Below are 26,913 nucleotides of genomic sequence, written 5' to 3'. Positions count from 1 at the left end.
CTAAAGCAAGCTAAGAAGGATAATAAATTATCACCAAAGTATTATGGTCCATACAAGGTGTTGCAAAAGATTGGTACTATGGCATACAAATTGGAGCTTCCTGCAGCTTCTCGATTGCACCCAGTTTTCCATGTTTCATGTTTAAAGAAGGTTATAGGCGACAAGCTCCCAGTTCAAACAATATTGCCAGAACTTGACGAGGAAGGAAAAATTATATTGGAACCGGAAGCAGTCACAGAAACAAGAACTCGACAGCTACAAATCGATCAATTTCAGAGTATCTTATCAAGTGGAAGAACTTATCCGCTGAAGATTCCACATGGGAGGATGAGAATTTTATGCAGAAGTATCCAGAACTACTCAAGTGTTGAGGAAAACACTTTTTTGAAGGAGAGGGGCATGTTGGGTCCCTATAATACTAGTGATTACCCCATTACTATTGTAGTTATACCCCTTATTTATATTGTTGTGCCCCTATTACCCCCATATTGTTATTTCTGTGCCCCATAGAATCCCTCTATTGTTATTTTTGTGGCTTTATATTATTATTGTTAGGTCGGCTGGATTATATTGTGACTCCTTAGACTCCTATATATAGAAAGGAGGTTTTGTCATTTGTATCATCCAAGAATTGTTCATTTATGTAATGTAAAGGAGGTTGCCCCTCGAAGAGGCTGAATTCCAAGGCGTCGATCTTTCTTTTCTATCTTTTCTTGAGTTGGTTTCATAACAGATTGTCTGCAATATCAGGGTGGGATGCCTCATATTTATAGTGCACAGGAGGCATAGACTATTGGGGATGTTGGGTGGAGAATTCCTCATATATACGTAGTGTTGAATAATAGGCAGGTAGATCATCGAGAATCTATCATTGATATGGATGGTAAGATTTGTGATAAAGTTGTTGATATTTTGATTGACCCTGAATCTAATTATAGTTATGTTAACCCTCACTTGGTTGATAAGTGTGGTTTTAATAAATAAGTGCATGTAAAATTTGGGTTAGTGCAACTGGCTACATGTACCAAGAAGCGAGTTCATCATTGGGTAATATCTTGTCCATTTGATTTGAATGTACTTTCATTGGCCTCGTATAGCATGCTTTTGGGTATGGAATGGTTGTATCTTCATAGGACCAAAGTGGACTGTTATGACAAAGAAATTGAGTGCTCGGATGATAATGGAGAGCAAATAATCTTAGAGGGTAAGAAGAGAAAATCACTAGTTAGGATGGTGACATCTATGCAGGCAAAGCGTAGTCGCAGAAAATGGTGTGTATTATTCACAGTACACATTTCTAGTGATAAAGGAAAGGAGGATGAGGATGGAGAGATATTAAGAAGTTACCTGATCTTACAACAGTTTCAGGATATGTGTCCAGTAGATAACTTATAATTGTTGCCTCATATAGAAGTGGAATTCTCCATTGAGTTGGTACTAGAGGCAGCACCAACATCAAAGGTACGTTACAAGATGAGCACTCTAGAGTTAGTAGAACTAAAGTTTAAGTTGAAGGAAATTATTGACAAGGGATACATTAGGCTAAGTGTATCACCGTGGGGAGAACTGATATTGTTTTTGAAGAATAAGGATGGTAGTCTCTATTAGGATATTTCGACACATAGGAAATAGTTAAGTATAACTTGGTCTAGTATAGAGTTAGGTAAAGTGTGTTTCTTTACTATGTACATTTGTAACTTACAATCTGACGGTCATGATATGTAGTGATTCGACGGCTCATTCTCTCCTCGGAATTACCGACACTTGATCCATGGCTTAACACCCGATTGGTCCATGATCTCTATTTAAAGAGCATGGAGGGTCATTTTTAGGTTAACCATTCATGAAAGAAGCTTATGTAAATTATCATTCTTTTATTAATAAATTGCCTGAAGTGGCCGCGTTGGCTCAAGTCGTGGACTGTTTCCCTCTTTGAGAGTTTTAACCATGTCAAAAGTACTGGTGTATTGATCTGTGATCTGTTTGCGAGCGGTGTCCTTTGGTGTTCTGTCTGAGGAACTTACCCTGTAAATTCCTACATGGTACCAGAGCTATTTGAGGGCCATGTCCATTGGTGATCCAAACCTGAAGCCGATAGAACTGCATCCGACTGACGTTTCCTAGATCTACTACTTCTGACTGCTTTCAGGCCAAGAGGATTGCTCTGTTGTGTTGGGAGCATCTGTTGCACTAAGGAACCCCTTTCATTTCACGCGAAAAGGTTTCCAGTAGCCCTAGCTGCGTCATTTTTAAGATCTGGAGGTATACAGTGTTTATTTGCAGTTTACAGTTATTTTCTCTCTGTTTATTTCAGTTTCGGTTTATTTAGCTTTTTTTATTACCGGATCTATACCTTTCATTTCTGCGTATTCTCTTTGCCTCACGACTCTGTGCGATCTAGGCAAATCAGAAATAGAAAGGAAGGATTTTTCTCACGCGTATGCTCTTTTCCGCAGCGCCTTAGTGTGATCTCAGAAAATCAAAAACATTGAGGAAAATATTTAGTTTCCGGCTAAAGCTAACTTCGAGCCGTAAGGTTCTTTTTTTTTTATATGTCCGTGTTGGGTTTTGTGTTTTTTTGTTTTGTAGCGAAAAAGAGCTTTCTCAAAGCAAGCACGCAACCCAAAGCTTCAACCCCACCCCCCCCCCCCCCCCCTCTCTCTCTCAAACTTTTTGTATAGCTCACTTGGTCCAAAGCTAATTTATGAGAGTAGAGGTCTTGAGTTCAAGTCTCCTTTTTGTGGGGGCAGATTTTTCATTTCCGCACATTCCCGCACTTCGTCGGCATCTTCATCAAATTTTCTTTAAAAAGCCATAACTTCTTCATCCAGAAGCCGTTTTCAGAACTGTTTTTTTTTAAACAGCCTAATTTTTTGAGATCTTTCCATTGGAAAATTTATTTTCAGCATCTATAGCTTCAGTTTCTGTTAAAATGGAAAGTCCATGCCAAGTTATTCTTGACAACACCAACTACTTCCAATGGTGGTCCCACATTGTGGATTTACTTAGAAGTAGAGGTCTCTACAGAATACCCAAAGGCCAAGCAACAAAACTGGAAGATGAAGATAAAGTAGCTAAATGGGAAAATAGGCAAGATCAAGCACGTGGGTTGATAGGAATGTCTATTTCTCCAGATCTTAGATTCCATATTGCAGAACTTGATACTCCTGATGAAGCATTGAAATAGATTACTAAAGTTTTTGGAATAAAAAATGAACTTAGATCCCATCAACTTGAAAATGAGTTGCTTACATTGAACCCCAATAATTTTTCTTGCATTGAAGATTTTTTGTCCAAGTTCAAGACCCTTAGACTTCTCTTGGAAGGTGTTAAGGTTAAGAAAGAAGATAGTAGCCTTATCTATTCCATTCTTACTAAGTTGGGACCAGCCTACTCTGTGTTTGTTTCCACCTTCCATTCTACAAGAGAAGCCTTCATTTCTCAAGGACAAGACTACAAGTCCCCTTCCTTTGATTCTTTTTGTGATTCTTTAATAAGAGAACAAGAAAAACTCTTACACATTGGTCTTCTTAATCTTGGAAACTCTTCTAAGAAAGCGTTATCCTCCCAGTAGCAACCAAATCCAAAGAATCCTAAGAAGTTGTATCCTAAAAGGAATGGTCCTAAACCAAACAAGGGTCCTAAGCAATTTCAGCCTCAAAATGAAAAATCATTCCAACAAAATGATAAGACAAATAAAAACAAAGGGAAGAAGACTGATAGACATTACAACTTTTGTAATCGAGATGGCCACTTAGAATCCAAATGCTTTAAGAAGATGGAAGCCTTGGAAGAAACAATGAAGAAGCATAACATCCATTTGGAGCACTCTTCAACCTCAACTTCATCATCAGGAATGGCACTTTCTACATGTGGTTGTCAAGCATCTCGGTCGGCCTATGCACTAAATGTATCTTCTTCTTCTCATTCTCATGAGTGGCTCATTGATTTTGGAGCTTCTTATCACATGGCCAAAAACAAAGCCATGTTTTCTTCTTTAAATGATTGTAACACCAAAAATATATATGTTGGTGATGATAGATCTCTTAGTATTGTAGGGACTGGAACTGTTCATCTACACAATGGTTAGTTTAATGATGTATTATGTGTTCCAACCTTATTCTGCAACCTTCTATCTGTATATCAGATAACCCATTCAGGTGAAGGTAAAATCTTTGACTTTTCACCTCACGATATTGTAATTAAGGACATAAGAGATCCTAGACAGATTTTAGCTACTGGCATTGCTGATGATTCTGCAAGGTTGTATAAGTTTCACAACTTTGGGTCATCAAATCTTCCCTCAGTATTTGTTGCTCATAATGATGAAGTGAGAAAACTTTGGCATGAGCGATTTGGTCACTTAAACTATCGCTCTCTTCAGAATCTATGTAAAGCAAATATGGTGACAGGTCTTCCAATGGTATCTTGCAGAGATGGTGTTTGTTTCGGATGTGTACTCGGAAAACATCATTGGGACAGTTTTGAAAAACGTGCCTCTTGGCACACCTCATCCCCTTTACAGCTCGTGCATAGTGATTTATGTGGTCCACTTCCAGTTGTTTCATTCTCTGGCTACAAGTATTTCTTAACTTTCATTGATGATTTCTCCAGACTTACTTGGGTATACTTCTTAAAACTCAAGAGTGAAGTATTTAACATGTTCTTGGCCTTTAAGACCTTTGTTGAAAAACAATATGAACATCAAATTCTTAAGCTAAGATATGATAATGGCGGAGAATATGTTAACAACAAATTCATCAACTTTTGCACTGAGAATGGAATTCAAATTATGCAACATACTGTTCCATAAACTCCACAACAAAATGGTGTAGCTGAAAGGAAGAATCGCACCTTAAAGGAAATGGCTAATTGTATGCTTCAATCTAAAGGACTTAGTCTTAATTATTGGGCAAAAGCAATTAACTGTGCAAATTACATAATAAATCGCACTCCTACTAAGGTTTTAAAGAATATCACTCCAGAAGAAGCATGGAGATCAATCAAACCAGATGTAAGTCACTTTCGTGTTTTTGGAAGTGAAGCATGGGCCCATATTCCAGATGAGAAACATAAAGCTTTATAACCTAAGAGTGAAAAATGTATTTTTGTTGGATATTCTGAAGATTTCAAAGGATATAGACTTATTGCACTTAAGTCCAAAAATGTTATCATTAGAAGAGATGTAAAGTATGCTGAAAATATATCGGCCTGTGAGCCTAGTTCGGCGAATGTGCCACCTCTCCCTATCTCTTCTACTCTTGAAAATATTTCTTCTTCAAATGATGAAAGCGAGGATGAAAATCCTCCCCCACCTTCTTACAATCCTCCTTCAGCTCCTCAGCTTCCAAAATGGGTCCGTGCTACTCGAGATGCAGCAGGTGATCTTGTCGGCAATCCTATAGATCAGCAACGTACACGTTCTCAGTTCGAGAGAGCCTCTTATTTACTGGCTCAAGCTTCAGTGAATTATGATCCTAACACCTTTGCAGAAGCTTCAGGCCATCCAGATTGGGAAGCAGCTATGAATGAAGAATATCATTCATTATTGGAAAATGATACATGGGATCTTTTTCCTCTACCAAAGGGATGAAAACTTGTTAGATGCAAATGGGTTTACAGAACCAAGTATGGACCAGATGGGGAAGTTGATAAACATAAAGCTCGTCTTGTTGCTAAGGGTTTTTCACAAGTTGAAGGCATTGACTACACTGAAACCTTCTCCCCTGTTGCCAAAATGAACTCTATCTACCTTGTTCTTTCCCTTGATGCCTCTTTCAAACGGGAAGTCCATCAGATGGATGTTAAATCCGCCTTCTTGCATGGGGACTTGCATGAAGAAATCTATATGGAACAACCTATTGGCTTTATACAAACAGACTCCAACCTTGTATGTCGGCTTAAGAAATCCCTTTATGGTGTCAAGCAAGCTCCTCGAGCTTGGTATGCCAAAATGGATAACTTTCTTTTAGAAAATGGCTTTTCTAGGTGTCATTCTTACAATACTGTCTACACCAAGAAAGTGGGCAAGTCTCTTATCATTCTTGTTCTTTATGTTGATGATCTTATCCTGACTAGTAGTGATCCCAACCTTATAAACCATGTGAAGTTTAGCCTTAAAAGGAAGTTTGAAATGACAGACTTAGGACACTTACATTATTTTCTTGGTCTTCAAGTCTTGCAATCCAAGGAAGGTATTTCCCTTTCTCAGTCCAAGTATGCCTGTGATATTCTACGCCATTTTCACATGGAAGACTGTAAGCCAACCCCTTCTCCCTTTCAGTCTGGAGTCAAACTTTCAGTCACTTGTACTTCTCCTAAAGTTGATGCTACCTTATACCATCAACTTGGAAAACTTTTGTATCTAACCCGTACTTGTCCTGACCTTTCCTTTGTTGTTGGCCTTGTTTCTCGGTTTATGCAAAACCCACGTGAAAGTCATTGGAAAGAAGCTAAAAGAATACTTCGTTATGTTACAGTTCAATTTGGGATTCATTACAGTGCCGAAGCATCTCCTCTATTGGTTGGTTTCACTGATTCCTATTAGGCTGGTGACCCTGATGATCGGAAGTCTACTGCAAGTTATGTGTTCACTCGTGGTTCAGGACCTATTACATGGGCTTGCAAGAAAGAAGGTTCCATTTCTCTTTCTTCAGTAGAGGCAGAGTATCATGGTGCCATAGAAGCTAGTAAGGAAGCCTTGTGGTTTCGTCAGATCCTATCAGATTTTGGCTTTCAGCAACAACATCCGACTACACTTTGGTGTGATAATTAAAGTGCCATTCAACTATGCAAAGATCCAGTACAACATCAGCGCAACAATCACATTGAATTGCACATGCACTTCATCAGAAAGGTCATTCACGACCATGCTCTTGAAGTGAAATATTGTACAACAGATGATCAAGTTGCAGACATCTTTACAAAGGCTCTCACAGAGGCGAAGTTCACTAAACTTCGATTTATGGTTGGAGTTCAGGAAGTTGTCACTGAGGGGGGATAGGCTCTAGTGCCTCCTTCCTTCTCCTATTGTGTCATATTTGTAAATCCTTCAATCCTATCCCAAGTTGTTCTTAAGGGGGGATGTTAGGATATTGTGACACATAGGAAGTAGTTAAGTATAACTTGGTCTAGTATAGAGTTAGGTAAGGTGTGTTTCTTTACTATGTACATTTTGCAACTTACAATCTGAAGGTCACGATATGTAGTGATCTGACGGTTCATTCTCTCCTCGGTATTACCGACACTTGATCCGTGGCTTAACATCCGATTGGTCCATGATCTTTTTTTAAAGAGCATGGAGGGTCATTTGTAGGTTAATCGTTCATGAGAGAAGATTATGTAAATTTTCATTCTTTTATTAATAAATTTCCTGAAGTGGCCGCGTTGGCTCAAGCCGTGGACTGTTTCCCTCTTTGAGGGTTTTAACCACGTCAAAAGTACTGGTGTATTGATCTGTGATCTGTTTGTGAGCGGTGTCCTTTGATGTTCTGTCTGAGGAACTTACCTAGTAAATTCCTACAGTCTCAAGTTGTGCAATGATTACAGGTAGTTGAACAAGGTGACCATCAAGAACAAGTATCTGTTGTGGAAGATTGATGACTTATTTGATCAACTAAAGGGAGAAACAATGTTCTCAAAGATTGATTTTAAATTCAGATATCAACAGGTATGCATCAAGGAAGAGGACATTTACAATACAAATTTCCAGACAAGGTATGGACATTACGAGTTTGTTGTGGTTCCACTCGGTTTCACTAAAGCCCCAGTTGCATTTATGTGTTTGATGAATAGTGTGTTGCATCCTTATCTAGACAACTTTGTTATTGTATTCATTGATGACATATGGATATACTCCAAGAATGAGGAAGAACATGTCAAGCATTTAGTAGTAGTGTTGAGATTGCTAAGAGAGCATCAGTTGTATGCTAAGATTAGAAAATGAAGTTTGTTTCAGACAGAGGTACACTACTTGGGACATGTTGTTTCCACGGAAGTTATAACATTGTATCCAAAGAAGATAAGAGCTATCATGGAGTGGGAAGCTCCTAGAAACATGGATGAGGTAATATTATTTATGGGGTTAGGAGGTTCATCAGGAACTTCTCCCAGATTGCATATCCTATTACATCACTGCAAAGGAAAGGTAAGAAATTTGAATGGACATAGGAATGTGCAACAAGTTTTGATAAGTTGAAGTCGTTTTTAACAAATGCTCCAGTGTTAAAGATTGCATATCCAGAAAAATAGTTTGTAGTGTGTACAAATGCTTGCAAGAGAGGGATTGGTGGAGTCCTTATGTAGGAGGGATAGGTAGTATGTTATGAGTCACAGAAACTAAATGAGCATGAGAAAAACTATCTGACACACGATCTTGAGTTAGAAGTGAACATTCATGCATTGAATATGTGGAGGCACTATCTTCTTGGTAGGAGGTTTGTACCAACGAGTGATCACAGTGGTCTGAGATATTTGTTTGACCAACTAAATCTGAATGTCAAGGAAGCTATATGGTTGGCCACGATCAATGAGTTTGACTTTGAGATCAAATACATCAAGGGAAAAGAGAACAGGGTTCCAGATTCTCTTAGTAGGTGGGTACAAGTGAATCATGTAGTGTCTATGAGTTCTTATGGGACAAAATTAGAGGATCAGATTTCATAGGAAGGTTAGTAGGATGGCAGGTATAGAGAGCTTATTCACAGGTTATAACAGAGTATAGGTACAGGTACAGGTACTGGTACAAGTATAGGTACAGGTGTACAGGATGAAGACTATCATCTCTCAACTGATTTCTTAATCAGATTTAGGGACATGATATATGTTCCAGATAGTAGCAAGCTCTAGAAGGTTATCTTGAGGGAGTTTCATGCGAAATCATACTAAGGTCACCCAGGATACTAGAAGACATTGATAAGGGTAAAGATGTTTTATTATTGGGTGAATCTAAAGAAGGATGTGGTAGATTTGGTGGCTAGGTGTTTGGACTTTCAGCAGTTAAAGGAAGAATATAAACATCCATGTGGATTTCTACATATGATTTCGACTCCAAAGTGGAAATGAGAGGTCATCTCCATGGATTTCATTACAAGTTTGTTGAGGACATCTAGACATCATGACTCAATCATGGTTGTGGTGGATAGGTTGAATAAGGTAGCACACTTCCTTCCAGTGAAAACTATGTATTCACTTAGTGATGTGGCATACGTGTTCATCAGAGATGTGGTCAGATTGCATGGTGTTCCAAAGAAAAATTTGTCAGACACAGATGAAAATTTCACTTCCAAGTTTTGGAAGGAGTTTTTTGTAGATTTAGGTACAAATTCGGCCTTCAGTACAACTTATCATCTGTAGACATATGGATAGACTGAGAGGGTCAATAAGATATTGGAGGACATATTGATTATGTATGTGATGCATCAATAGAGGAGATGAAAGGAGTATCTTCTATTGGTTGAGTTTTCTTATGACAATGGTTACCAGGAGTCACTAACGATGAGTCTGTTTGAGGCATTGTATGGGCAAAGTTGTAATACTCCCATCATTTGGATGATCTGATGAATAGGGTATTGATTGGACCAAACGTATTAGCAGAAATGGAACAGGAAATCCAGGTGATCAAGAAGAATCTAAACGAAGTAAAAGAGAGGAAGAAAAGTTATGCAGATTAGAACATGTTGTTTAAGGAGTTTTAGGTTGGGGAAAAGGTGTATTTGCGCGCCAAGCCAAAGAATATCTCCTTTCGGATTGGATCGTGTGCCAAGATGGCACCTATTTTTTGTTGACCTTTCAAGATTCTTGAAAGGATTAAGCTAATATCATATCGACTTTCACTGCCTACGACAGTGAAATTCCATGATGTTTTCCATGTGTCATTACTTAAGAAGTATGTCAAAGATTTTTATCATGTGATTGACTAGTCTGTATTGCAAGTGGATTCTGAATGAGAATTCCACCCAAAAACACAGTGTATATTACAGAGAAAGATTCTCATTCTCCAGAACTGAGCAATCGAGAAAGTTAAAGTGCAATGGAAGCAGTTTGGGCCCAATGAAGCTACCTGGGAGATGGCAGATCAGATGCGAGCTATGTATCCTTCTTTATTCGTTGGTTGAGCGAATGTCCTTGATACATGTTTTGGTATATGTTTTGACGTAATGTTTGGTATATGTATATATGTATATGGATGTAAATACTGCCATGAGCTATGTTTTAAAGCTCCATAAGAGGTATGGTGTCATGTCATTTTGGTTGTCATGTTGTTATGGTTATCATGTTGGCTTGCTTCTCAGTAGGTTTATCATTATAAAATACTGCAGCGGGCTAAGTTATAAAGCTCCATAGGAAGTATGTTTTGCTTTCAACAATATTGTTGTTTGTAGGTGTCATTCAACACCGAGGATGGTGTTCCACCAAAGGGGAGGGTTCTGTAACAACCCTAGTGAAAATTCCACGTAATAAAAGTTAATAAAGGAAAAATAATAACCACGATTATGGGACACTTATTCCAAGTTGAAGATTGAGCAAAAAAATCCTATTGCAGGTGTTGATTTGGTTTATTATGGCTAAGGAAATTGGAAAAGGATATGGTAAAGGCTTTGGAAAGGCAAAGTGGCATTAATTGGCAATTTATTTATGAAAATACGGGGAAATTATGAGAAAAGGAAGGTGAAAGGTCACATGTTGCATTCGAGGAGGAAAATGAAGGAATAATAATGGAAAATGAAGAAAATAGAGGCCACATTAATAAAAATGCTTATGAGGACCAATTCATGGCTTTTTTCAATTCAGTTTTGGAGCTCTTTGTCTATTCTCTCTCTCACTCTTGGACACTTAGAGTTTCCTTGGAGAATTTTAGCTTTGGATCAAGACACGAAAAGAAGGAAAAGAGGAATCAAAGATCAAGCAATGAAGATAACGATCAAGTAGCTACAACAGATTTACTTGTAGGTATCAATTTTCATGTATGATTTCCTTGCTAGATTTGGCATGTATGGTTATGCATGTGTTTTCTTGGTTCTATTCCTATCATTGGCATGGGTTTTTCCATGTGTGACATTGTTTTTTAGCCTTTCCTTGGCATTTCCGGATAGCCATGGTGTGATGTGGTTTTCATGTTAGGTTGAGCTAGATTTCCGGATGGACTCGAAGTTGAGTGGGGTGGTCTTAGGATTATTCATAAGGCCTAGGAATCCCATGATGGGATACATGGTAAACCCTGGATGTGAACACCTCAATTGAGCTTAGGAATCCCTTGATCAATGAATGGAGGGATACATGGTAAAACTCTATGTGGTACCCTTGATTGGGCCTACAAATTTTGTGTTGGGATACACAATAAATCTGAGAGGGTGGATACCTCATAGGACTAGAAATCCTTTGGCCTGTAATGGTGGGATACGCGGTATAGCTGAGAGGTTGAGACAAATAAATTCCTCATGGTTTAGGTGGAGAGACCCAGTGGCATCCATGCTTGTTGATGGCCTAGTGATCCAATGAGGATTGTGGCAAAGCCTATTTCCATTTATGAGGGTGAGGTGGTTTAGCCTTGGGAAGCCCTGGTTGGTTCTTTTGGTTTGATTCCCAAATTCATGCTTGGAATATGGCACGGGGGTGATTCGCTGAAGAGAGATTTGGCTCAACCAATCTATGGTCGGGTGGAACGTGGTAGTCCCATATCAGGTTGGCTTTTTCATTCATTAATACGAGTTATTTTCCTTGGTATTTTATGTGTAAATGTATTGGATTCTATGTAGCATTTATGGTTGATGTATCCTTAGTATTTCTGTTGTTTATATGCTGGTTATGAATGTGTGTATGACATTGAAAATATATGGCTCTCGTCATGTTTTGATTTTTAAATGAATGAGCAATGACTATATGACCCAATAGATGATAATGTAGCTAATGTTACAAGGCATCAATGATTCTTAATGATTCTCATATAAGTATGAGACCCGTATGCTCAAATATATTGTTTAAACCTGTATAATGCATATTTGTGACATGTTTGACGAAATCCCTATCATGGCTAGTAGGGGTCCAATCAATTTTATGTTCATTAATTTGCATTGGTATCATTTTTTCTATGTTTTATTTCAATTCTGTAAATTCCATGAAGTTTTTGGCAGTGATTGGGTCCTATCCCTAAAATTTAGCCTTAAATCTTGCAGTGCCTCACATAGCACTGTCATAAGAATACTATGGTTGCACTCATGCAGGCTCATGGGAGAGACAAGGGCTCTTAGTCACTTGGAGGGCTTAGCAAGAGAGCGATTGGGGCTCTAAGTCCTTGAATTGTTGAGTTCCCTCAGGGTTGGTCACCTGGAAAGGTGGGGTAGCTCCTGGAGATAAATGTGTGAGGAGGGTGTTACAATGCTAAATAGGACATGAGAGCATGCAAGAACCGGGAATCTAAATCCACCAAGGCATATATCAATAATGTCCACTCTTGAAATCATCATATAAAATCAAATATTGAAATCAAATACTAATCTAACATGTTGAAATAAAGGCTACTTTCATAATATGTCATAGAAACTAATCTTAATAGCATACAATGAATTTTAATTTAAGAACACAAATGACAAGGAGTAGGGTTAGAAATACAATAAAAAGATGTCCGAAGGCATCAAATGTCTTCAGTGAAATTCATCTTGAGTACCTACCTACTCACATGCAGATCCATAGGTTCTTTCTTTGATGCACCCTTTCCAATTTTAACTATCCTAGGACCTTGACTTTCCCTAATATTAACCTATTTGTGGCCATCAAATATGCCAAGTCACTTCGTTTTTATTTTTCGATTACTAACTTGTTGAGGATTGACCTTGTTTATAACAAATAATCCATTTTTTATATAATTTTTATTTTTCTATTTTTCTCTTTTCTTCTTGGTTAGTTGTAATGGCAATAAGTATGTGGAAAAAATAATATTTCTTGAGTTGTTAATTAAGAAATAATCAAATATATTATTTATCAAAAGTTTAAATCTAATATAGTATGATTTTTTTATTATTTAAATCATATTTATTACTAAAAAGAGTTAAATTTAAACTAGCACAATAGTAAATAAAGAGCCAAAATAGCACCAAAATGTTACATCTTTATTACTAGAAAAAATTTCGCTTTGCCTCTTTAAGGGATAACTTCACAAGCCTTATTTTATATTTCTTGATCCTCATCTTTAGATAGAGAAATTTATAATTTAAATTGGTAAGAATCACTATAAATATTAAATTAAAATTGCTTGAAAATCTCATAACTTTAGTAATAAATTAAGTTTTATAAAAATAGATTTTTTTAATATAAATTAAATATCAATTAATTGTAAAAATAATTGTCTTAAGTTTTTTAAATTTAGATTGAATTTTATAAACCATATTGAATTGTTAAATTGTATTTTTGAATAACTTATTATTAATAATATTTTATATTAAAAATTGAATGAGTTACACATTTTCATGAAATTAAGAACTAACTAAATTATTTTACCTTTAATTATTTTTTCCTTGTGAGTATTGAAATATTTTACTAATTAAGTTAGAATGCATATGAATGAGCTATCTAAGCAATAGAAAAATATTTATCGTAGTTTTACAATCATAGTTTCAACCATACTAAACTTTCTAATTTTTAAAAATATCTTTGCAGTTTTTTAAAAATAAGTCGTTTTGCATGCAATTATATATATATAAGTTTGATATAAGTTCAATAATACATAATCTGTAATAAATGTTATTCATAAAAATAAACGTCATGATGATAACCATCTCACAAACATAAACATCATCTAAGATACACATTCAAATTCACTATCATCATCTAATTATATACACCTCTAACACATATAAATTTCATTAGCTAGGAGATAAATCTAATAATCTAACAGGGCATCATCACCGTGATCACATCTAACAAAACACAAACATTGTAATCTAACATCATCACCACACACATCCTCAAATTATTATACATATAATGTCAAATAACTTCTCTCACATACACATCCATCTACAAGCACATTAAATGAAAATATCTAACATGACCTAATAATATACACTTCAACACTAACATATAAATTAAGTACATAAACATGAAAAAAATAAATGCACCATATAAAAATAATTACATTAAGTCAAATAATTGCAATCAAATATGAGATACAACAAAAGTAGTAGTGCCATCCTAGTCTACAACAGAAGACGATGGATGGTTAACTACTCGCTCAACATCTGTCAAAATATGAGGTGGAGGAGGAGGTGGTTGGTCTACGACAAAATATGATGGATGGTCAACTACTGCATCAACATCTGTTGAACTCTGAGGTGGAGGAGGAGGTGGCTAGTCTGATATGTGAGGAGAAACATAAGGCACATCCTCTAGCAGTAGCATCTGATCATCAAGTGATTGAGGAGCATGTGTACTACCAAAAGGATCACCGACACCCTGACCATGATTCGATGCAGTAGTAATACCAAAAGAATCATGATCACCACCCTCATCATCATGATCTGATGTATCTGTCGCTGTAGACCCCACATTCCTCATTTCTTCTAGTAGCCTAATAGGTCCAATGATATGATGCATAAGAGACACTCATCTTGCGTGGATAGTCTCTGTAGAGATCCAAGAACTAAGCATCTGGGGTGATGTCTCGAGCCCTCGCATGGTGGACTCCCTTCTCAACTAAAACTCTATCCAATATGTCGCAGTAGTTTATCGTGGGCCTCACCCATCTCCTCATCTTCTCCATCTAGTGGGGGAGGAGGCATGTCCCCATGGAATTTGTCGATTTCTACAAAATATATAGTACACAAAAATAATTAGACGATTTCATTAAACAATTTAATAAAACAAGTTAAACAATATGCCAGGATAAATTTTATTCTAATTAATTAAAGCATTAAAATGAAACTAGATTAATATAAAGAAAACACTAATATTACCTCTATCATCTGGAGGCTTAGCCGGTGTGAAGAGGATGCTGGGAAACTATCTCCAATCAATACTCGTGAATGGAAATGACAACAAGATAAATGCATGGTCAAACTCACTAGCCAGTAGCACCAGTGCCACAGAAAAAATCATGGTCGGATATTCTAGTAGACCCCTCTTGGGCATCATCTAGCCCAACATTCGCATCCGGACCTCAGTCATCAACCTAGGAGAGCGACGTCAAATGTAGGCCTCATCTCTGGAAACCTCTCAAAAAATAAACAAAAAAACTTTGAACCAAAAGGGAAGCTCTCCCTCCCATGTATCATCAGACGTAATCTATCTAAAGCCATACAAAACTGCCTCAAAAAAATGGTAGACCATCTAATACATCGTGGCGCCTGAATAAAATAATCGACATAATACAAGAGAGGGAAACTAATGTGCTTTCCATTATTGCTAAAGTGTGCAATGGTGGTGACTAATAACGAGAGGCATCTAACCTCGTGTGAAACAAAAGAATAAATCCACAGTTGTCCACCATGCACCTAAAAATTTGTTGGATGAACTACATGAGGCCCAACATATCTCTATGTGTATGCAAGCTGACTCTCTATTGCAACCCCATGGAGGACATCAGGGAACTAGGTAAAATCCTCCCCTCTCATAGATAGTTTAGTGATAAAGTATATGTCCTCCTCAGAGGGCCTATACCACACCTCAAGACCCACATGAAAACCATGTACCTAAAATCTCCACAGACGTATCAGATGCACCAACAAGACAAAGTGTGCCTTCAAGGATGTAGTCTCCCATAGTACTTAAGGAGGCCTAAATTCCTCAAGAACACTTGGGTCACTACGTTAATAGGGCAAGGGTATAAATCCTTCTTCCTCTCTTTGGCCTCCCATGGTCAGACCATATTGTATTGGTCTGCTATTTACTCCTGCTCCTATTGTTGCCCCCTTTGTCGATGTCTCTTCTACATGATTGACATATAAAATACATCAACCTCACACATAAAATACAATTTTTTAATTAAATAAAAAATGTATTTATAAATATGGAAACATAACTTCGAGTGCACCCAAAAAATAGTAGAGCACCGACTTCGGTACGCTATCAAATACAACCGCACTGGAATCGGTGCACACATATGTATGACACACTGTTGTTGGTTCACATATAAATTTTCATCGCGATGTGTCTCACTTATGCACCAAGCTATATCTTTTAATATTATTTTTTCAATGCATTAGGTAAATAGAAACACACCAGGCATAACCTAAAAATGTACACACTAACTTACAATTTATAGCTTTCCCTAAGTGTTTTCATTTACGAATAGTTTCGCAACAATAATAGTTTGTTATTTTCACGCACTGAAGTGTGGTGCAGCCTATAAATTTATAGGGTGCCTAGCGATTCTCTTTAGAGGACGCCTGAGGGCATTTTAATAAATTAACAATATGAGTGCTTTGTTGGAATATAGCACCGATTTTTTTTTAATTTAAAAACTATAGTAGTGCTCCTTCTAGGAATGCACCAAGGCATTTTAATACAAAAGGGCACCGATGCTACGGGTGTATATAGAACTGACAATTTTTAAAAGTTAACGTTTTTCCTGTGCTATCGACTATTCAAGTACTGGTGTGTTTTTTTATTTAGCACACTGTGTTTTGTTATTTAAAAAAAAAACTTTCACAGTGCATGATGTTCTATCCAGAATCAATGTTTGTATGGATAGTAAAGCACCGATACATTTGTATATAGTAGACGCACTGTCAAAAAAACATCCACTAAAACTCCTTCCCACTCACCTTTGGTAGTGACCTCTACTACAAACATCTACCCGCTCACCTCCACTACAAACATATTTTTTGGGCTATCCTAGAAATAGGTCTTCTTGGTATATGTATAGGGGACAAAGGGTACAATTATAATGAATAGTACATTGAAGGAATATAGTCTACTATAAAATGTAATATAACGATATTAATATCTAAGGATTAATAAGAAATTTGATATGCTTAACATGCTTTAATAAAAATATGGAAGAATATTTTTATAAAAATAAACAATTCCTTTCTCAAATAAAAATAATAGTTTGTTTAAAATAGTAACTATTTTTACTTCCATAAAAGCTATCACCCTCTTTAACATTAACATTTAACATTTTTCCTCAAAATTAGGTATTGGATTTATAGTTCATCTCTTCATCATGTAGCTTGAAACTAGGTTGGCACTTGATTTTTAAGAGGAAATACAATCATAGAAATTCATTAGTGTACTATTTTTACTATTTACAAATAAGAAACAAAATATTTTTACGAGATCCTAGTATATAACATTCACATGTGATACGAATGTTGGGGGGTTTATATTCTAAGTTTGGATATGTAAGTCATAAATTCATATTTTTATGTAAAATAGAACTTGGTAGACATGTAATAAATTCATTAAAACATAATTAAAGTTGACTCATTCAATAAGGAACCTTATAAAAAGAAAAAAAGAAGAGATTAAGATCAAGAAGGAGAGGTCCCAAAATTGGCTTCATTGCATCTAATAGTTCTTCTTAATGGAATAATTATTCTCTCTCTCTCTCTCTCTCTCTCTCTCTCTCTCTCTCTCTCTCTCCATATTTTTGTGATGTATTCATTTATTTCATTTTTATCAGTTTTCTTGTGATTAATTTCATGGCATATATGTATGTTTTCTCTCCTCCTGAGTCAACACTCAATCCTCCTAATTCTTAGGCCCCAAGATCTGGATCATTAGTATCATAGCACATTACCACTCAATGGGAAACATGGTTTGAAAAAAATTGGTTTCAAAGTATTGAAACAATATCCAACCTCCTTCTAATATCTTTGGAGTCTGTTTGTTGGGCCATACACTATAAGAATCACAATTGATAAAAAAGAATTATAGGTATTTCTACCCTCATACCTTCATTCTCCACTGTAGGAGAATCCTTACATGGATTCTATACATCCATTGGTTTGCGACACAGAGGTTCCATGACCTTTGTATCAACCCATGGTTCTGTACACACCATTGGTATCCTTTGTGTCTCTCTGCACTTTATGCTCTTACATTCATTTCTATTTGAAATATCATTATAAACCAAGTATCTTATATCAATGGAAAAGTTTCTTCAGTACCTAAAATGGATCTTTGAAGGAATTTGATTTAATCACATATAGTAAAGTTATCTACAAAGTTGTAGCAAGATATCTATTGCTAGAAAAAATAAAATGGGTCAACCTTTGATCTATGGCTACTACTTGTACAAACATTTTAGAATATTTGGTGGAAGTTAAATCCATACTATTCACTTAATAATTATTGATAATTGAATTAAATTATAGAATCCTTATTCCAAAATAAACATGCTTATCTACCTAATTAAACAAACAAACAAATAATCATGACGCAAATATCTACATGAAAGCATTTAAAAAAGTAAACATCATAGATTCATTTTAACCCAAATATATAAAACACTTGAAAGAATAAAATTTAGTAAGATATACTATTTTTATCATTTAGTATGGAAAAAATAATAAGTAAAATGAAATTAAATGACACAAAAATATACTTGACAAATTAAAATTTAAAATGGATATACCCTAGTTGTAATTTCTTTATATAAATTAAGATACTCATAATATTTAATAAAATAAAAATTCTAATCATCAAATTCAAAAATACTAATATCCTTACCTTTGCATATAAAAATAATAATGTAGAAAAAATTAATTTATATAAATATCTTATTATTGACTTCATTAACAAGTACAAAGCTTTGACACAATGAAAAATAGAGAATATGGAAATATTAAATTACAATCATAAAATTTAATAAATAGATGTCATGAACCAAGAAATATAAAACAAAACAAAATTATTATATTACAAAGAAATCACTAATATTAAATTAATATTAATAATATCCTATTAATCAATATATGAAAGAAAACTAGTACTATTAAAATGTGAAAAACAAAGTTTATAGTTGTCCAACAAAGTTTATATTGCTTTTGGTTTTAAAAACTTTGAGTTCTATTATAACTTAACTAGGAATTGCCCAAAAAGGTGCAAAGGTACCTCAATAGGAGTGTTAAATTGGAAAAAGTTATAGACCAAAAACCTATATACACAGTAGATGCTTTTGCATACAAAAAGGGCAAGTTGTACCAACATATCTCTCCTTGAAGGAATTGCATAAGTCGAGGAACTTAACACTATAATCCAGCTAGTCATTGATTGATTTTTCATTTTTTCACCTAGAGGAAACCCCAATTCAGTTATTGTTTTGGTGACGAGAAATTACTCTAATCTCAATACTTTACATTATGTGAAAACAACATCCAAATTATATTTATAAATACAATAAAAAAATTATGCAATATACAAAGGGAAAAATCATTATGCAACTTTATTTCCCATAATTAAATACATTTAGAATAATTCCTTAATACACAATTAATGAATAGTAACCAAAAACATACATCTAAGAAGGCTAACTCAATGGAGCAATATGTAGAAAACAATATATTGATTCATTTAAATCTCGTTGGTAAAGTCTTGGCAGCCACAACTGATCCTTAATCCAAGACATAATTGTTGGATGACAAATTATGGTTGTTGCAATAAAAAAAAATTAATTAAGGTTGGAGTGACCTACTCTTGCTATGTTACCAAAAATGAGAAACGACAAGGGGACTAGGAGTTTGGAGGTTTCGCATTCAAAAAACTAGGAGAGAGAAAAAAAAGTATGAAAAACATAAAACAAAGCATTGATCATTAACATTCTGGAATACTATGGTTCATAAGTAGTTGCTCATAGGCTTTAGCTGCTCACATGGGCCATTCCTTAATACTTATAGTGATCAACAAAGCTTCCATTATTCACATGGACCAGTGTTGAATACCCATGTTTGATCGTCTAGGCTAGAAAATAGAATAGTGAAGAAACCCTTGGGCAGATCCCTAGATATTTTAGAATGAGTACATGATCCCACATACATTGTATATATTTTTGGATACATTGTATATATTCTTGGATGTGACTTGAGTGGACCTCAAATTTGGGTTTTATTGTAGCATTCCCATGTTCGATCGTCTAGGCTGGCAAACAGAATAGTGAAGGAACCCTTGGGCAGATCCCTAGATATTTTAGAATGAGTACATGATCCCATATACATTGTATATATTTTTGGATACATTGTATATATTCTTGGATGTGACTTGAGTGGACCTCAAATTTGGGTTTTATTGTAGCATTTGGCACACAACCAGTGGGCTATTGGTTTTGTGGTTAAGTAACAAGATGGTGGAAATTGAGTTGATCTCCATTAAATATAAAGTCAAAAATAGAAGGTTGTCTCAAACTATTGTTAACTAATTTATCAGAAAAAACCACGTTTCACTAAATTATTTAACTACTAATTTATAAAAATATATATAAAATAACCTTATACATTACTATTTAAATTTATAATTTTGTAAAAAATACACATTTTTAAATGTTAAATACAGTAAATCTACTTTTAAATAAACGCAAAAATTAAAAATGAAAAAATAACCCAAAAAAATAAAAATTAAAAACTTAACAATATGCTATACTACACATCAATGGCTGCAATTAAAAAATAACATAACTTTAACAAAGAAAAACCCTAAATGATCAACATTGTTAAGGATATATTAAGCACTATTGGGAAACGAAGACTTCCATACATGATTTTTGGGAAACGAAGACTTCCATTCCGTTTCTGTAACAGAGTACTCTTGTACCATTCTTAAATGGATCATTTATTGGCTTAAGCTCATCGCACAAGCTCTGGATTTTTACACGCGAGACTATTTGTTTTGAATTATTGAATTAATAAAATAATAAAAATCAATTGAATTCAAATGTATTTTAAAATAATATTTTATTAATATAAAATTATCTTCTTTAATAAATATTGCTTGAAAAATAGATATTGCTTGATTAAAAAGGTCAATGAAAAATAAATTTAAAATTTAGAAATAACAGAGATCAAATAAAATAAGCTTGCTAGCTTGTATCCGAAAGAGGGATCTTTGTATTGGAATGTAGTCTTTCCAATGAGAGGGTAAAGAAGGGCCGGCAGGATATACATTTATCGAACATAAAATTATAGATAAATTACAGATGCAAATTAATGGTGATGCATATAGGGTTTTTTCATTTTAAGGGGTATTTAGGGTTAACTAAATCTGAAATAATTTTGGTGATAATATTTTGTTATTAGTAGATTATTTTTATATTCAACATTAAATTTTATTTTAGATATAATCTAATCTTGAAAGAAAACAACTCTTTTCATTTTGTATATAACCATTTTTTATTATTAACAATGTATGTTGTAGTTTGTTATTTTATGAAGTTTAAAATGCTGACATGTTTATTATTTTTGTAAGTTTTGAATACTTTTACCATATAAGATATTAACATGACAGATAAATTCTATAACAACCCTTATTTCCAATATTGGACATCGGGCGTTAACTATGCTGCTAATCTTTTTCTATTGTGACAATATTCAACAGAGTTGCATTTATTTTCATAGTCTCTGATTCTCCAATATTCGTTTCTTATGATCATGTGAATTAATCACGATCCATCCATCGGAATCCGAACAGTTCCGTGATAAAATGGATGCTTTATTATTCCCAAATTCTTTATCATTTGGATTAATCACGATATTCCATCCACCATCATTACTTTCTCTTGAAGCTGATGAATTATCATTGCTTACCAGATAATCCAACTCCAGTTCTTCTAACCTCTTTTTAAGCGGCAATGAACATGCCATTGAAATCAATGTGTTCGCATCCAAATCATCCTTCGGAAACCCTCTCAAAAACAGTAGCAGATTCTCAAAGTGCAATTTTAACAGATCAGTCTGAAAGAATTTTAGCAGCGCCAAGGCCACTCCAAAAACTGCCCTCATCCCGTCGCAGAGAAAAACATCCCAAATGGGAACAACTAATGACAATGGCAAGTCTGCGGAGAATGCAGTCATTAACCAACTGCTTGCATACATCGCTGGCGTGATCATCTGTTCCTCAAAATGGTTAGCCAGTTGGGGCAGTTGCTCCCTCAGAAGCATTTCTAACTGAAAAAAGTATTGGTGGAGTAGAGGCAGACCTTCCAGATACACACCTCGCATTTGCTTGCCTTTGAGCAGTGCCACCATAACCCAAAAGGCTTCTTCCTCATTCATGTAAAGCAGAAGCATTGCAGCTATGAAATTCATCCCTTGTGTATACCCCACCTCTGTGTCGTAAACTGAATACGCCTTCAACACATTGTAGAGAGACCGATGCCCCGGCCCATCTTTCCTTCGAAATAATTCCTGCGATGCAAAAGTGCGAGGGATGTCTTTAACGATAACTTTATCTGATTCTGTTTTCACCGAAAATTCATGGGAGAGGAGCAGCCCTGAGTAAATTCCTGGGTTTGCCACCAGAAGCTCCCGTCCGCCTGAATTGAACTGCCAAACGACACCTCGCGTTGAACTGTCAATGTCATGTGGGATAGGCCTTGTAACTTCAACAAACTCATCATTATCATCTTCAAACTTGGCACTCGCATGTTTTCTTTTGACTCCAGTCATTTTGACCAAAATATTACGAAAGAGGAGTGAATTTCGGCCCATTAATGAAAGTTAGTGGATGTTATATTGAAGAGAGACAAAGGTGCATAAGCTGACGATGATGAGCTGCACAGATAAACAGATACTCTCACACAATAAGTCTGTCCCAGTGGATTAGATTGACACGATTCCCGTAAAACTCAGTGTTATACAAAAAGAGATGCATTTATTTTGTGTTCCATTCGAACTTTATATGTAAGTTTTTATAGGTTATATGGTTGGAGAGACGACGACGTTTTAATTTACTAAACATGTAATTTTTTACTAATTTAAAATGTGGCGTTATTTTAATGTCGGTTTTAAAATAGATGGTATTTCTTTTAATTTTGGATTTAATTTTTTATTAAAAAAAGAAATTTGATAATTTGGAATAAAAATAGATTTAAAATAATTTTATTGTTTTTATATAATTTTACCTAATTTTTTTTATATAATTACAATTAGTAGTTTATTGATTTGATTTGATTTTTTAAATTTTAATTACAAAATGTTAAATACCAAATGATATTACAATATCTCCATTACTAAGTTAGAGAACAACATTAAATTTATTTAAGATTCACATTTATAAAATATTAAAAAAAACAATTAAGATGTAAATTTTTGTAATTTAGTTTTGGAAGATTTACATTTATAAAATATTAAAAAAAACAATTAAGATGTAAATTTTTGTCATTTAGTTTTGGAATATGTATAGCTTGTTTGTATGTATATATGAATTAAATTAATTCATCTAAATTTTTGATAAATCTAGATTTATTTTAAATAAATTTAAACTATTTTTTTAAACATTATTGTATACTTATATTTATTTATTTTTAATGATGTAATTAGATTTTTCTAATAATATATTATTTTTATTTGAAAAATATATTATTTATTTTTCATTTTGGCATATAAAAAAATTAACTATTTTAAATAAAAATAATAAAAAATATAAATTACTAAATAAATATATTTGTAATAAAATGATCTTAAAATATTTAACATGTTAATAAACATATAATAGTTCATCATAATTCAAGCCCCAAGGGTTAGTCCAATTGGTCAAATAAGTGCCTTGCCCAGAGGCCACAGGGTCAATTCTCCTCGAAGTGACCAAACTCAAATATTTATGTGGACGTAGCGGCCACCCAGTGACCAAGTTCAGATACTTTTGTGGACATAGCCGCCACCCAGTGACCCTCAGATATTTCCGTGGACGTAGACATAGCGGCCACGCAGTGAATCTCAGATATTTCCGTGGATGTAGACGTAGCGGCCACGCAACGAATCTCAGATATTTTCGTGGACGTAGACGTAGCGGCCACGCAGTGAATCTCAGATATTTCCGTGGACGTAGACGTAGCGGCCAACCAGCGGCCACCCAGTGACCCTCATATATTTTCGTGCACGTAAACGTAGCGGCCAACCACATGTGAAAACAATGTTCATAATAATTCTTAGTTATTTCACTACATTCTCCTACTAAATGCATAAAAGCATGTATGTGTCCACTAATATAACTCAAAAGATGAAAATATACATGATTATGATTTACTAAGTAAATAAAATAAAATGAGATAACAGAATGATAAATTTGAGACTTTTGTAATCCATATTAATAAAGAGATTATCTTTCGAATTAATCACATCATTGATTTTAGGTCAAAACATAATGATGTGATTAATATGAAAGACAATCTCTTTAACTATAATAAAATCTCAAATAATTTAATAATAAAACTAAAGTTACTATAAATACCATATAAGTTGGATAGTTGTACATCAGTATAGTATAGTTCCTCTTTTTTAGTAGTTATTTTGTTTAAATGAATGTCATCATAACGTCATTATTGATGTCATTTAAATTTTTAGATTTCATAGCTAATAAAAATGTGGAAAATAAGTTTATTCTTATTGTCAAATAAAGCATACTATCAACCTTCGAGCGATGAGTTTGCTAGCATTGATCCCCTTGAAATCTCTTTATTACAATTAGCTTATTTCGCACTGATTGAAACGAGTTTGCGATGAGTCAGAATCAAGTTGACGTCGTAAAGTGGCATTATTCATGACTTACTCCCCAATCAATTAACTGAGATAACAATCTGCTTATCATGCTCCACATTGAAAAGGCACAATTTGGAATGTCCTGGCAGCCTGACGGAAATTTTCCCAACAATTCACATAAAAATTATCGTCCTATGGCCGCATCTATCGTGTCGGGAATCCACAAAACACCCTTCGTGAAATCTCCGTAGAGTCACATTAAAACCCTTCGTTGAATGCCATAAACATTTCCATTTCATTCCTCCTTTCACCCACACCCCATGTGTTTATTGGAAAATTTTAAAGTTTACACATGACACCATGGTGGGACGTAGATCTTACCATCATATAACATAAAATTCCCCATCCTACAACTTTTGTTAAGTCGTAGCTCCCATGGACATCACTTATTTTTTTATGTAACACTTCAAAATAGCATTTAGGAATAAGTCTCGTAATGAGGTGGCAACAAGCTCCATGTGGCTACCATGTGTCATTCCATAACCTCGTCACTTATTGGGTATATATATATATATATGAATTCATCAAATTAGGAACTGCACATCTAGTTGGCCCATCACTTTCCATGGTGTGTTGTAAGGAAAGTAATTTTAGATTTCAATATAAAATCAACAAATCAACCAACTGAAAATGTACCAAGTAATTGTATTTTATAAGTCATTCTAAGCTTCCAAAGTCAACAAAGCATCCTACTCGAAAAGAGAATATAATATTACCATAAATTAGTGATGATCGATTAATGGAATTGTGAGACATTAGTTGTAGTATTATGTATACTCTTTGAGACATTCCATCCTTCTTCTATACTCTAGTTTTAAGTATAAGAAAATTTGGCGTTCCTTTCAAAATAATTATAGAAATTATTCATCATTAATATTTTCACATTACAATCATTTGTTTAATATTACATTAGAACTATTGGAAATTATATTTTTAGTAAATGTTGTAACTGAGGTGTTTGGAGTAATATTTGGTTGCAGGGTAGGCTTGACAAGACCCTTGACGTTTGCAGCTTGAGGTTAGAAACTTGGAGTTGTCAGCCTTGAAGATATAAGTATTTAGTTGCATAGAACTATAACTGAAATGTCTATTGCTAGAAAGCATTAGAAAGAAAAAACAAGTAATCAAATAGTCGAGCTTCAACTCTAAAGGGATGTTGGCAAAGTGAAATGTTCATGTTGCATGCTTGGAAGATCATGGATGAGTACTTGAATAAGAAATAGATGGGCAATGCTAGCAAGTTGAAACATTTAAGTATACACCTTGTAACATGGAAGTTAAAATTCAACAATTAGGTTGTTGGGTCATTGGCTTCTCCAATACATCAATGCACATAAATGGTAGATTGAACTCACTCATAATGAAATTGTGCAAGTGATTAAATTGGTTCAAATATGAAGCTTATAAATTGGGACAACTAAAATGGAATAAGCCACAAGGAAATTGGAATGGTCTAAAAGTATATCAAGCAAGTTAAACAATGTACCTTTAGATTTGTATATCATATTCCACTTAGGTTTTAGATGAATTTTTGTTGCATAGTATTAACTAAATAATCATTGTACCATGGTACTATTGCCACTTTGCTTACATACTTAAGTTAATGTGGGAAAATCCTCAACCCCACTCAGTGTGGCCTTGTTGGAAAAGCTCAGATAATGGGTTGTCACATAATCCCAACTTTCTCCATCTAAGCTCTCTCCTAACTAAAGCAGATAAAATGTCAACAAAATTGAAAAGAAGGATATGTAGCTCTCATGTGTGGCCTGCACCTGGAGACTACACTCACAAAATAGAGAGATCACTCTCGTACACTCTATTACCATCAATGAAAAGATTACATCATTAAATACAACTCTGGAAATCAGGAAGTTGCAACCACACTCCTAAACTCTAGGAACAAATCCTAAACTAAGGAGATACGTTACAACTATATAACCATTTCTCCATTAATACAAGATAATATTAATTATTTTCAGCTCCCCCCCCTTAATGGAGAAAGGGTTCTCCTGAACTCCTAACATCCCTCTAAACAATTCAAATTTCACTAGTGCAAGAGGGTTTGTAAAAATATCAGCCATATTGTCACAAGTTTTACGATATTCAATAACAATTTCTTTTGACTGTATTTTCTCTCTAACAAAATGGAACTGAGTGTCTATATGTTTGGTGTTTTTGTGAAACACTGGATTGTATGCCAATTTAATGGTGCTCTGGTTGTTGCTTTTGA

The 26,913-nt window shown here is 34.7% G+C and overlaps 1 protein-coding gene across 1 annotated transcript; it reads right to left on the bottom strand.

The window, feature by feature from the left end:
* Positions 1–21,536: 21,536 nt before the first annotated feature.
* LOC149196528 (uncharacterized) lies at positions 21,537–22,592 on the bottom strand. Its single transcript, XM_089408313.1, has one exon. It carries the CDS (start codon positions 22,590–22,592, stop codon positions 21,537–21,539), a length of 1,056 nt encoding a protein of 351 aa, XP_089264439.1.
* Positions 22,593–26,913: the final 4,321 nt, after the last annotated feature.

This window comes from Pinus tabuliformis, chromosome 2_2 (genome assembly GCF_031772625.1).
Source record: "Pinus tabuliformis cultivar Carrire ecotype Pingquan chromosome 2_2, CPIR1, whole genome shotgun sequence".
In the NCBI taxonomy this organism is placed as follows: domain Eukaryota; kingdom Viridiplantae; phylum Streptophyta; class Pinopsida; order Pinales; family Pinaceae; genus Pinus; species Pinus tabuliformis.
Note: the sequence above shows the minus strand (reverse complement) of the source record. Positions and strands in the feature narration are given on the sequence as shown.

Bases quoted from the DNA above. Each gene is read 5' to 3' on its own strand.
- LOC149196528 (XM_089408313.1), bottom strand. From the start codon at position 22,592: ATGACTGGAGTCAAAAGAAAACATGCGAGTGCCAAGTTTGAAGATGAT.